This window comes from Orbicella faveolata, unplaced genomic scaffold (genome assembly GCF_042242905.1).
Source record: "Orbicella faveolata isolate gen_17 unplaced genomic scaffold, um_ofav_v1 contig_34, whole genome shotgun sequence".
NCBI lineage: Eukaryota > Metazoa > Cnidaria > Anthozoa > Scleractinia > Merulinidae > Orbicella > Orbicella faveolata.
This window is the reverse complement of record NW_028301563.1, coordinates 34,422,141-34,433,342: the sequence shown is the minus strand read 5'-3', so window position 1 is coordinate 34,433,342 and position 11,202 is coordinate 34,422,141. Positions and strand designations below refer to the sequence as shown.

General features: G+C 38.8%; 3 protein-coding genes across 3 annotated transcripts; 1 reads left to right on the top strand and 2 right to left on the bottom strand.

The window, feature by feature from the left end:
* The first annotated feature begins 233 nt into the window (after positions 1-233).
* Positions 234-2,458, top strand: LOC149105924 (uncharacterized). The gene is made up of 2 exons (XM_089271719.1): positions 234-1,634; positions 1,894-2,458. Exons 1-2 carry the CDS (start codon positions 1,362-1,364, stop codon positions 2,125-2,127), a joined length of 507 nt encoding a protein of 168 aa, XP_089127845.1. The 5' UTR covers positions 234-1,361; the 3' UTR covers positions 2,128-2,458.
* A 1,272-nt stretch (positions 2,459-3,730) lies between these two features.
* On the bottom strand, positions 3,731-4,746 carry LOC110060799 (uncharacterized). The gene is made up of 2 exons (XM_020767593.2): positions 4,387-4,746; positions 3,731-4,211 (listed from the first exon to the last, which is right to left on the bottom strand). Exons 1-2 carry the CDS (start codon positions 4,657-4,659, stop codon positions 3,906-3,908), a joined length of 579 nt encoding a protein of 192 aa, XP_020623252.2. The 5' UTR covers positions 4,660-4,746; the 3' UTR covers positions 3,731-3,905.
* A 1,466-nt stretch (positions 4,747-6,212) lies between these two features.
* LOC110060857 (uncharacterized) lies at positions 6,213-7,193 on the bottom strand. Its single transcript, XM_020767664.2, has 2 exons — positions 6,877-7,193; positions 6,213-6,717 (listed from the first exon to the last, which is right to left on the bottom strand). Exons 1-2 carry the CDS (start codon positions 7,111-7,113, stop codon positions 6,442-6,444), a joined length of 513 nt encoding a protein of 170 aa, XP_020623323.2. The 5' UTR covers positions 7,114-7,193; the 3' UTR covers positions 6,213-6,441.
* Between the last annotated feature and the right edge of the window lie 4,009 nt (positions 7,194-11,202).

Genomic DNA, 11,202 nt, shown 5'->3' with positions numbered 1-11,202 from the left:
CCATTAATTACGCATATATGCGTAATTGGGGCTCAAAGGGTTAAAGGAACAATATTGGCTTTCGGTTAATTGTTCTCTGGTACGCGCGGCTGCTGCCAATATATACGCCAAAGTTGACTTTCAAGTGCGCTGTTATTACCAAATATTTGCTTCACTTAGTTTATAAGTATTGTGCTGTTTTAACCCTTTAGGCCCCAATTACGCATATATATATGCGCAATTAATGGTCGTACCCTTTGTACCACTTGCGACGTCATCAATTTAAATGTCATCAGATATTCTTGATAAGCAGATAGTAGTACTAGGCTAATGGTCAGGTTTAGATATCGACGACATTCCGACGTCGCAAATCGAAAAGCAACGTTATCAGTTTTGGTGCAAAAACGGTGGTAAAATGGTCCACTAATGCCTATGATTGATCAAGGTTCATTTGTAGGTTTCGCCCGTAATTAACATCCAACTGTGATTACAAATTGTGATTACGAAACCTCCTTTTCTAAAGGTTTTTTTTTTCATCTATTGTGGGCACGTGTCATTTAACAAAGTGAACATCAATCAATCATCTACTTATGCTTTTCTGTGTACTGTTGATTTGCGATTTGAAATCAGTGCCTCCCAATTCTGTCCAAACAACCCCAACAGCCACGCAACTACCCCCTACACCCCACAAAACCTGGCTTGAGTAAGTTTCCGTTAAGCGGAAGAGAAAAGTTGGACGGAACTGCAAAGAGTTAATGAAGAATTTTTACAAGAGTATCATTAAGGTCAAAACAGCATGTTGGGCAACATTTATCTTTTTTACGACTAAATGAACACGTTTATAGTATTTACTAGGCACGGATCACTGATTGTGCAAATAGTTCTGTCTCGGTTGACTAAAGTCTTTATTCTCAAGGGGTTTGTTTTGGTTGAAGCGAGATAAGGGTTGTAAAATTATGCGACAATCCAACGACACACTGCAGAAAAAAATCACAATCAAGGTGTTATTTTGATAGAGATGTTGGATTTCTTCAACTTTATTGGCGATAGAAACCTGCATGCAATTGCGTGCATAGCAGTGATCTACAAAACCAGCCCGGTGAAGGTCACACCTCATTAGCACAGAATTAGAGTGTGTCTTTTTTTAAAATTAAAAAAAAAAAAATTAGCAGTTTAAAGGTGGTTACGGTGGTCGGTTTCACTTGATCGAGTTTTGCACAAATCAATTCTAAAGGCGGAAAAACTGTTCAACTGTGCACATGTTATGCCTTCGACGTGTGGTTCGCGCTAGCACGTGAGTTGTAAGTGTATTTTTGACTATTGTATCAATATTTTTTGGAATTTTTGGACTGGACTTTCGTCATGTAGTCGGCAAATGGACCATGAGGAATTTGTTAGCTGTTCGGGTGTTTTCATCTCTGGTATTTCTCGTTCAACTACAGCGAGTTGTGAGCAGAAGTTCACGCAAACTGGTCCTTCCAGAAATTACAAAAGCCTGGGACGATGAAAATATTAATGTGGAAAACTTGAAACTAGAACGCAAAGAGAGTCGAGAGATTTCACTTGAATCAGTGAAACCAAAAAAACGTTTGCAAGAAGACTTAACATGCGACTGTAGCAATTTTTGTCTAGGTCCTGAGAGCTCCGAACTTGAGGTGAGTAGAGATGCAAATTTCGATTCACGGTGACCTTCTTGCAGTAGAATTTCTACTACCAAGAAAACAGCAAATCCTGGAGTCGATTTTAAATAGTAACAATATCTTTGCTGTTACCTGCTTTGTGTTAGATTTCCAAAAGCACACGATTCGATAAAACCAAATTCATATCGCTTTCCGATAGACTTTTGTTTGTTAGAATGTTTGCGAAGTTTTGAGCAAATTGATTTAACGGTCTTTTGTTAACACTCTATTTCAGCAACTAATGTGGATTGAGAACAAACCAGTTTTCTGCAAAGAAAGTGGAACAATCGACATCGAGAATGAACCTTACTTAGCCGGCTGTTTCTTCTTTTGTTGTCGAAGATGTAACGTGGAATATTACAGCTGTGTTCTTAGTAGAAGCGTAGTGCAGTGCTTGGACTTAGCTTACAGGTGTGCTGGCGACTGCGTTAAAGATAGTTTACCCCAAATAGTGGTTCACGGATGGTGAGCTAACGGTAATAAACGCTTTATGGAGCGAAAGTCAGTTCAGAAATAATTCATGACCTTGAAATGTAGAAATCGGTGTTAATGATTATCAAGAAACTTGACTGATCCCGCAAAGCTTTGATCTTTTAAAATTTATTTAATTTCACGTGTACGGTATTGCAAGGCGATACAGGTAAGCAGAAAAAAAAAATTAAATAAATAACACCTTGTAAAATTATAAGCGTGTGTATTACCGTGCTATATTATTTTCACCAACAAGAGAGAAACATGCATCGTAGATAAAAGCTGATATTGTGAATATTAAATCTCAATTTTGTTGCTACCGTCTTGAATTTAAGCGTACACTGTATTAAACATTAGTATAAATCCGAATGCAAATCGTCCCTCTGATAACATCAACATGGAAAATCGATTTGTCAAATATTGTGGTCATTTCTCGACATATGTGAGATCTTGTGATATTCAAAACACTACCGATTGTTGTGTTTCCTTCCATGTGGGGAGACTTTTGAACTTAATGAATCGTGGTAAGCCTGTTCAATCATGTGAGTATAAAACAAGTGTATCTCTCAGTACAAAGGTCATTTTATAATCCATCGAAAGAACGTAAATAAGGTTGTTGGGCGCGGCAAAACTGAAATAGGACAACCAAGCTATTGCATTCTGTTTGTATCAAAAACTTCAAGAACTATTCACCGGGAAAGGACATGGTATACCAGGTATACGGAAGAGTTATTTCTAACAGAAAAAGAATATTATTATTGAAGGAACTAATAGGCAAACGGAGTTCAATTCGTAGCAGATATTAGGTTAATATTGGGTTGTGAAACAAAGCCTTGAGCTAGCAACATGGACCCGCTGTTCTTAATTCGTGAGAGTTGAATTGGTGCTTAATAACCATGACCAGGTCATGCTTAAGTAGTTACGCGGAGTCTATTCCTAAGTTCAAAACTCACACTCCTCTTGATTTGCCACACATTTTTTTTTATTTAGTGTAATGACAATTTGTTAGTAAACCAGGAAAATATCCCTTGATCCCCTTAAGAATGAATTGGAATGACCTCGCCTCAGTTTCTAATCACTATGCACGACAGCGTACAAATTAAAGCACTTTGTATTTGGTAAAGCGCTGTTCCGGTTCAGCGAATTTAGTGCATAACAACTTGTTATCGGTAAAACTTTAGGACAGAAGAATGTTGTCGAGTTTAACTCCATTCAACCGCATACGGGTCAATTAATTTGGTTTGAACTTCTAGTCAAGGACAAGACCTATCAGATGAAAGCTACTGTGCAGTATTTTCCTCTGATTTTGTTCATTAAGCTGTGTCTATAACAAACAACAAACCTTAATCTGCAACCAAGAGTATTATTACTTTTTTGTGATAATGTCAAGATGGAAGTTTAAGCTTTTATCACAGAACAGATCAAAATCTTTCAAAAGTACTCTTCGCTGTGTAACTTAATTTTCGCATTGAGAACATAAAAGAAAATTTCGAATTGGAAATGACAGAAGTGTGGGTTATTATCGCAAAAAATAAAGGCGGAGAGAAAAAAATGATGGAAGGCTGGGGAGAATCTATAGATCAACAAAGAACAACATCAAATACTTCATTTTAAGGATGTTTATTAGTAGTTTACATGACTTTGAACCTGTTTACATCACTATGGCTGTCGACTACAGCAAAACAAAATGAATCAATCTCCTACAGGCTTAGAATTCAGGTCTGCAAACAGCTCTGCAAAGCTAGTATAACAATATTCATGGCGACATTAGTCACTTTAGGGGATGGCTGGGGGGGCTGGGGGGGTTGGTGGGGGCGTAGGGTAAGGCAGTTCCTGGTATGATCTCTTATCAATGCACTGACACATACATTTGTATGCTCCGCGCATGCAGAATCCATAGGTGTTGGACTTCTTATCCACGCATCTGTAAAACAGCGCATTACAATAACGGCAGCAGTCGAAGGTCTGCTTGCAGACGTATTTTTTCTGGGGTTTGTCCTGTTCTTCTGGCGGCAGATAGATGGAGGCTGCATCACGACACAATACTGGGAAATTCTCGTAGCTCAGATAATTGTGCTTGTCCTAAAAAAAAAAGACACAAGAATATCAATTTAAGCGTTATGTCCTCGAAAATCGCTTTCTGAATGCTAAACTTAATAAATGCACTTAATAAATTGATATCGTTTTCAAGCTTGGATCCTCGTACTTCAAACTGTTTGGTTTTCAATGTGGTTATTTCGGCTTGTGTTGTACTGACCTGGATTTCCTTTGGGAGACGATCTTCATGAAGGTCACGACAAACTCCATCACAGTTACACTCGTGAGGGTTTGGTGGTGGCTGTGGTGGCTGTGGTGGCTGTGGTGGCTGTGGTGGTTGTGGTGGAGCACCGGACGCTGGATCTTCCATGTTATCTAACGCACTAAGGGCTTCATCTTGGAACTGATGCGACTCCTGGATATGACTGTGCCTGTATCCTTGTGTGGCCATGATGGCAGCAGCCACTAAGCAGACCAACAAGTACGATTTCATTTTGGCACTGAAGGAAGAGTCGAGCGAGAACTCTGTTTGAAACAGCACTTGTACACTGAACGAAGATAGGTGGGTAAAAACCTTTTATACCACGAAAGCGGAAAATCAAACGCTTGGATTGTTTGCAGTTTGTTTTTGATTCGTTGCCTTGAGAATTCTAATTGGCTGAATCATGCACGTGTAACGTCAGTTGGCAAGTTTGTCTTGTCTGGCACGTACACGCACGGGTTCATTTAAAGCACGTTGGATTTGTCTGGTGGCAAATCGTTTTCTTTTATAGTAACAGTCAAAAAGAACAGGGCGTGTTGGTGCGATCGTGAAAGATTTTAGCAGTAAATTTGTAGGAAAGATAGCTAAAATTCAATGTTTTGAAGATAAGACATTTTATTGTCCATCGAAATTTTTTCCTGTTTTTGCAAGAGTGCCCTTTTTTGCGTGAACGTGTAGGCCAGTATTTACGATGTTATATTCAATGGTTTCATTCACTAAAGTTGCAGAACCGTTAATTTTTCCGCAATCAGTTGGCCAGTTAACAAAAAACATTTAATCCTTTATTATGTCGTTATGAGCCCCCTTAATACCTGACATGTTATTCACCTACCACGCTCCTTGCGCGTACACTTGACAAACCGCACTACATTCAATATTGAGCAAATTTCTTTTTTACTTAATTAAATTATCAGTATTTTTTTGTTAGCATCATCTGGGCTTTGAGCTGCTTGCATGCCTGATCTTGAGTATTCTAGTTAATGACTTTATTTTTATTCTTTTGCTTCACTGGTTGTTTTGTTGGAGTTATTCCTGGTATAATTAAAGTCATTGAATGAATTCAAGAACAGGCTTTCGATAGCAAAGTATCCCATTGTTTAGCAAGCACCTTCGGCAAGGTAATTGAAATCTATCCACTTCATACCAAAGCGGAAAAATTAACGGTCAGATAAGGACTAATAAGGCTAAATTTTGCCTCGTAAGGTCCTGTATTGGCCCAAAATGCCGCCAGTACAAGTTTGTTTAGCCATTATCCACCATTAACAAAAACACGGCTGTTAACAACAATACGCTATGTGATCTGATGTATTTTATTATTCAGTAAAATTCAATCATGGAAGCTGTATTGTTTTAGTAGGAATAAAGGAAACAAAGTAATTACTCTTTAATAAAACTCTTTTAACTCGTTTTGGTGGCTTCCTTATTCTATTTTGTAGTCATTTCTTTTTCCAGTTTCACTTAGACACTGTTTACTTTATTTTCAAAGCGTGAAAGACGCTTTGCAGTGAATTTTTTGGCCTGGAGACTTAGGATCTGAGTGAAGTGCGCAAGGACTATGAATTTGTTAGCATAACTAATAAGAGATTGAGCAGTTATAAGAAGAAAGAAGAAATTGAAGAGTCTGAACAAAAACTAATGCTGTTTTCTAACTTCTTTCCCTGAGACTTTGAAATTTTATCAAGAGTATTTTTTCCTCTCGCTGGGGAGATAAAGTGGGAGGTGCATAAAGTTTTTAGAAGTGGGTCGCCTTTTTGTTCGTTGACACCAAAATTAATCACAATATATTTTTTTTCAATTAATACATTTATTTCGTTCATTAGTTACAAACTTTCATACAAACTTCGGAAAGCTTTTGGAGATTCAACTAGGCATACAAAAACTAAACTAAACTTACAACAATATCAAAAAACTGTCTCGGTAGAGAAATGATATAGCGTTTCACTCTACACTAGTATTTTGGTCCGCTTACAGAGCTCGCTGTACCCGCGTGTTAGAGCAGTCATTTACTGTTTTTTACTCGATTTGATAATAATTCTCTGGTGGGTTGTGTTTATCGAGACACTTGCACATGCACTTGTAGTTGTCCCTGTAACAGAATTCTGGGCCTCCGTAGAAACTTCCGAGTTCGTTCAGGCATTTAGCGTGTTTGGCGTTGCAGGCGCGGCAGCAGTCGAACAGGTACAGGCCCAAGTACTGGCACTGGTATTTTGGTTTCCTCTTGAACACGACTGTTGAAGCTAGCACGCAGTTGATTGGTTTGTCTTCAAATTTTTGGAAGTTTGCAGGATCCTGGCAAGAAAGGAAAAAGAGAGATTAGTTTAGGAGGTAATAACCTGGCGGATTTGCATGTAATGGTTCATAAGGTGTGGCGACGCGCGATTACATCGTATGGAACTCAATAACGAATTTAAGACCAGAAGTAAAACAATATCGAATGTGGATATTTACCGTCAAATGCGGTGGCACCTCGACGTTTTTACACTCTGGCTCACAGTGCGCTAAGCACTTGGTGGAGTCGTCGTTCTGTGGCACCTTCAAGGCTGGCTCGTCTTGCAGCTGTAAGCTGGTAACTTCGGGGAGAAGATCCCTATGTTCGGGACGGAAAAAGCTTCTTACATGTTCTTCAGTGCTCAAAGCATTTGCAAAGACAAAGGCGAACGAAAGAGTTACAAGAAAACTGTACATTTTCGTGTCGAAATTGCAAGACAAACACGAGAGCTCGATAAGGCCCTTACTTCCACGCAAGCGTTCGTCTACTAAATGTCGAGCGGTTGTTAAAGCGATCTTTTATATCACCAAACAGGAACTAAGTAAATTCTATTGTGATGTGATGCATTGTCATATAAGTTACGTATTGTCACTGAGTGGACTGAGCTGATACGTGGTTTTATCGTGTGTTATCACGCCAAACAAACACACAACCAGTTGCATTGATTTTAACGCGGTGAAATTCTCTCAGCAAATTAATATCTGGTGAAAACGTTTCCAGTAACTTCAAAGGTTTAAAATATTTAGGTTAGTCAAATTGACTCACTATTCTTTCGCTTAAACAGTGCAGCTCTCATTATTTTCGCTATTTGCACATGAAAAGATTCACTTATCGTTCAGTGAAGTGTAAAAACTACAATTATCTTTTAAAATCGTATATCTATCACGCGTGGTTGAATTAACTTGGTTGAAACAGGAAAAAATTCCTTTCAGCAAGCTTTAATGATAATTGCTTAATGACTCAAAGAGCAGCGACGTCGAAAACTGTTCTGTTTTGCTCAACAAGAATTATTTTTTCCTGTTAGATCTTTTTTCCGGATAACAACCTTGTCTATTCAAGCAAAAAAACATAAACCTCACACATTTTGAAAGGTCGTTGCACTACCCACCCGAGAAATGACGAAGGTTACATGGACTGCCCACTGCACGGTCAAGTGATATTGCACCTGTGCTCGTTCTGCATCAATGAACAACAACCTTGTTTTCGAGCTCCTCTTTCGTTATGTTCTGTACGTTTTGGTACGCGTAATCTAAGAGAATTAAAGTTTAAAAAAAATAAATCACTTATATACTGTTTCAACAAGTGGTCAGTTAAACTGGTCACAATTTCCAGTGTCGCTATACATCCACAACTAACCTGACAACGTTGGCAACCAATTCCTTTGAACAACTCAAACGTTTTGCCTGGATTAATTCCTTTAACGACGCAAAATGTCGATCATTGTTTCTATATATGTATATCACCAGTTATCAACTAACATACTGGTCTGGCCAGCCGAAATATTGTTTTAAACACTACGGCGTTGTGCCAGGCTTGCACTAGTCTTTGACTTCTCATCGTTTTACTTTTCAAGTTTGGCTGATTAGATCTCCTGTGAGATCCACGTTCAATCAAGCAGCGATCTTCGTTCACGGTTTTGCAGTTTTTTTTACTTTGTTATAATATTTGGGAACTGCGCCGATGTCCTTGGGTATATACGTACTTTGGCCTGTCTTACATGACTTTCATACATTGTGCAACACTGTTAAGTTAGAAGCGCCATTTTTACTCATGAATTATCTGCAAATCATTCAATTGCTTTATTTTTGTCTTCGTCCACTGCAAGTTGTGGCCTCGTGAAATTGTTTATCCTTAAACGGAAAACAACGACAAAATTACTCTGGGAGTCAGAAGGAACGTGAAAATACAAAATGCTCGACAGAAAGTAGAATCTTACCGAAAACGGCTTTGCACTGAAAGCGGCCTATCTAGCTAGCGTTATTCAACCATGTAAACTTGCAATATAAACTTTCTTTAAAATTCACCGATTTAGAGTAAGAATTATTATACTTCTTCGTTATCAGTCAATCTAGCAAGCTCAAACTTTGCAAAAATCAAATAATATATGCTCTTTTTCATTCTGGGAAATGTATATGTACAATCGGTGTAACAAGTTATTTTAAAACGCGTTTGAACAGCACCCGAGCGAGTTCAGAATTCCGGGAGCAGACCCGTTTCTGTAACAAAGACGAACACTTTTGATCAATACACTTTAATTTCTTGTTCACTGCCGGTTTATTCTCTGTCGGTTTCTTTAAATTGTCGTAGCTGTTATTGCACGGCATGACAAGTAGATAAGTTTAGTCTTACGTAAGTTACCCGATGCAGTTGAGGTCAGTGGAATAATGAGGCAATGCCCTCGGTCAGTTCTACGAATCTTGACTTTCAATTTGAAAGAAAGGGTTGAAAATGACAGCAGTTTATAATGCTAATAAATTTAAATGATCTCATGGACTCTAACCGAAATAATGGAATGATGTTTGACAAGAAAGTTGATCAAGACAATATATGAAATAAGCCAAATTTTAGAGAATATTAAACAACATTATCAATTCGTTGCTCGTCATCTTCAAAGAGACTGTACTAATTTTTTCCCCTTAGACTGTGATATTTTACAATCAGCATACATTTTCTGGAATGTTTTTCGCGAGAATTTACATCTACAAAACAGCGAGAGCCGTGTGATGGCGCGCTTTATTTATGTTCGTGGCAATTTTCCACTTAACGCCCACTTCAAGATGGCGGCGCGGTTTAGATTTGTTCCGTCCCTTAAGCTGATATCCCGACTTATTAGGCCTGTACCAAGTTGTTAGCTCCCCAGTCCTCTGACTTCGTAAACCTGACCGAATTACTGGTCAAGGCCAAACCACCATCTCTTACTGAAAAACTATAAGCAGGGATCTCTCTCGAGATGAAGTTGGTCTACTCAAATATCACGCAGACCTTTACCCAAACTTTGTGCGGGTCAGGTTTGTATGGATTCTAAAATGAAACACCACCATCTACATCTTGGAAATTCAGGATAATGCAAAAAGATCTCTGGGAAACGGGTTAAAACAGTTAATCGGAAGTTTGAGCGGTCCCAGGATTCCTAGGTACCATTAAAGCGATCTTGGTGAGATACAGACTTGAATGCAATGTTGAATGCTGAAAGGTTTCTTTTCGCGAAATTTTAATACATCTTGATCTTTTAGACGATGATGCTTAGGACTGCAAAGGTGTTGTGAAAGCCTACAGTACGGTTTTAAGTTTTCCATAAACGGCAAAACAAATCAGATTACTTGACTTCTGGTAATTTTTAAAGTCACACTTTAATTAGGACAAACATAAGAAGGTATATAAATACAGCACTCCATGACAATTGTCTAGAAAAGCATCATATCTTAGAAGATACATAACATAAACCTTTTTTCTTAATTTCCCTCTTGAATCGAGTTTAGAATTTTTTTATTGTACAAGGTCGGCAAGACTTGGTGACTGGAGATGGGTTAAGAATCGCAAACTTGAAAACTTTCGGCGAAATTTTAAAAAGGTCTCACTCTCTTTGGTGCCTTCGCAACCTCGTTCCCAGGACCTTTCCCTTAGAGATTGGGGAAAGCCCTGGGAACGAGGCTGGTGTTTTTGTACCTCTCCTGCCGGTAATTTTGATCCAGATATTTGTGGATTCGTTTTGTTCAAGGAGAATTCTATATATGCAATAACGTAAAAATTTTAGTGGCACCGGGTTCCAATACGAACTCCTTCCTATACCCTGTCATAGCCTGTAATGCACCCCATGTGACACCCTGTGACTTACTACCCTACCTTTCTTCATCTGAACTCCCACCCCCTTATTAGAATTACAATACAATCCCCCCCCCCATCCATCCCAGTGTCAATATAGGATTTCACTTATTCAATTATGGCATCTCCTTTTTCATGAAACACTGACATATTGGTAAGAAAGGAGTATGACGCGCCATCTGGAGGACCATTTGACCTTCAAGTTATTGTTATAGCTTTGGTCTTAACTGAATTTTGCTCTGCTGATATTCCGTCCGATTGTAATATGAACATTTCTCTCTATCTCTTATTTATCCCTGAGCTGTTATGCCAGGTATCGCTTTCTTGTTCGGCTCACAGAGCTTTTCTTTTGCATTAAAAATAACGAGATTCTGTACCTTGGTAGGGAGGGGGGAGGACTTCCATACGAAAAAGTCAGGGGCGCTAGTCGGGAAATTTGGATTAAACCCCTAACGGAGACCAACCTGGGATTTTAGCGTGGCTCGAGCTTTCTTTGACCCCTAAAAGGCACCACCTAATACGAAATAGGCTAGATTACCATGCAGCCGCTTTTCAGGACAGGAACCCGCGCCAGTAGACAGGACTCAAGAGACCGGCAGAAATTGAGCCTAAAACTGGAAACAGAAGCGTTTTTTATTATCAATTTTTCAAGTGCACCCTAAAAGATACTTTGACAGCTAAAA

What these genes read in the sequence shown, in the direction of transcription:
- LOC149105924 (XM_089271719.1), top strand. Translation starts at nt 1,362, where the DNA reads ATGAGGAATTTGTTAGCTGTTCGGGTGTTTTCATCTCTGGTATTTCTC. An exon ending in CTGAGAGCTCCGAACTTGAG is followed by an intron (nt 1,635 to 1,893) that starts GTGAGTAGAGAT and finishes ACTCTATTTCAG; the next exon opens with CAACTAATGTGGATTGAGAA.
- LOC110060799 (XM_020767593.2), bottom strand. Translation starts at nt 4,659, where the DNA reads ATGAAATCGTACTTGTTGGTCTGCTTAGTGGCTGCTGCCATCATGGCC. An exon ending in GTCTCCCAAAGGAAATCCAG is followed by an intron (nt 4,212 to 4,386) that starts GTCAGTACAACA and finishes TTTTTTTTTTAG; the next exon opens with GACAAGCACAATTATCTGAG.
- LOC110060857 (XM_020767664.2), bottom strand. Translation starts at nt 7,113, where the DNA reads ATGTACAGTTTTCTTGTAACTCTTTCGTTCGCCTTTGTCTTTGCAAAT. An exon ending in AGGTGCCACCGCATTTGACG is followed by an intron (nt 6,718 to 6,876) that starts GTAAATATCCAC and finishes CTTTCTTGCCAG; the next exon opens with GATCCTGCAAACTTCCAAAA.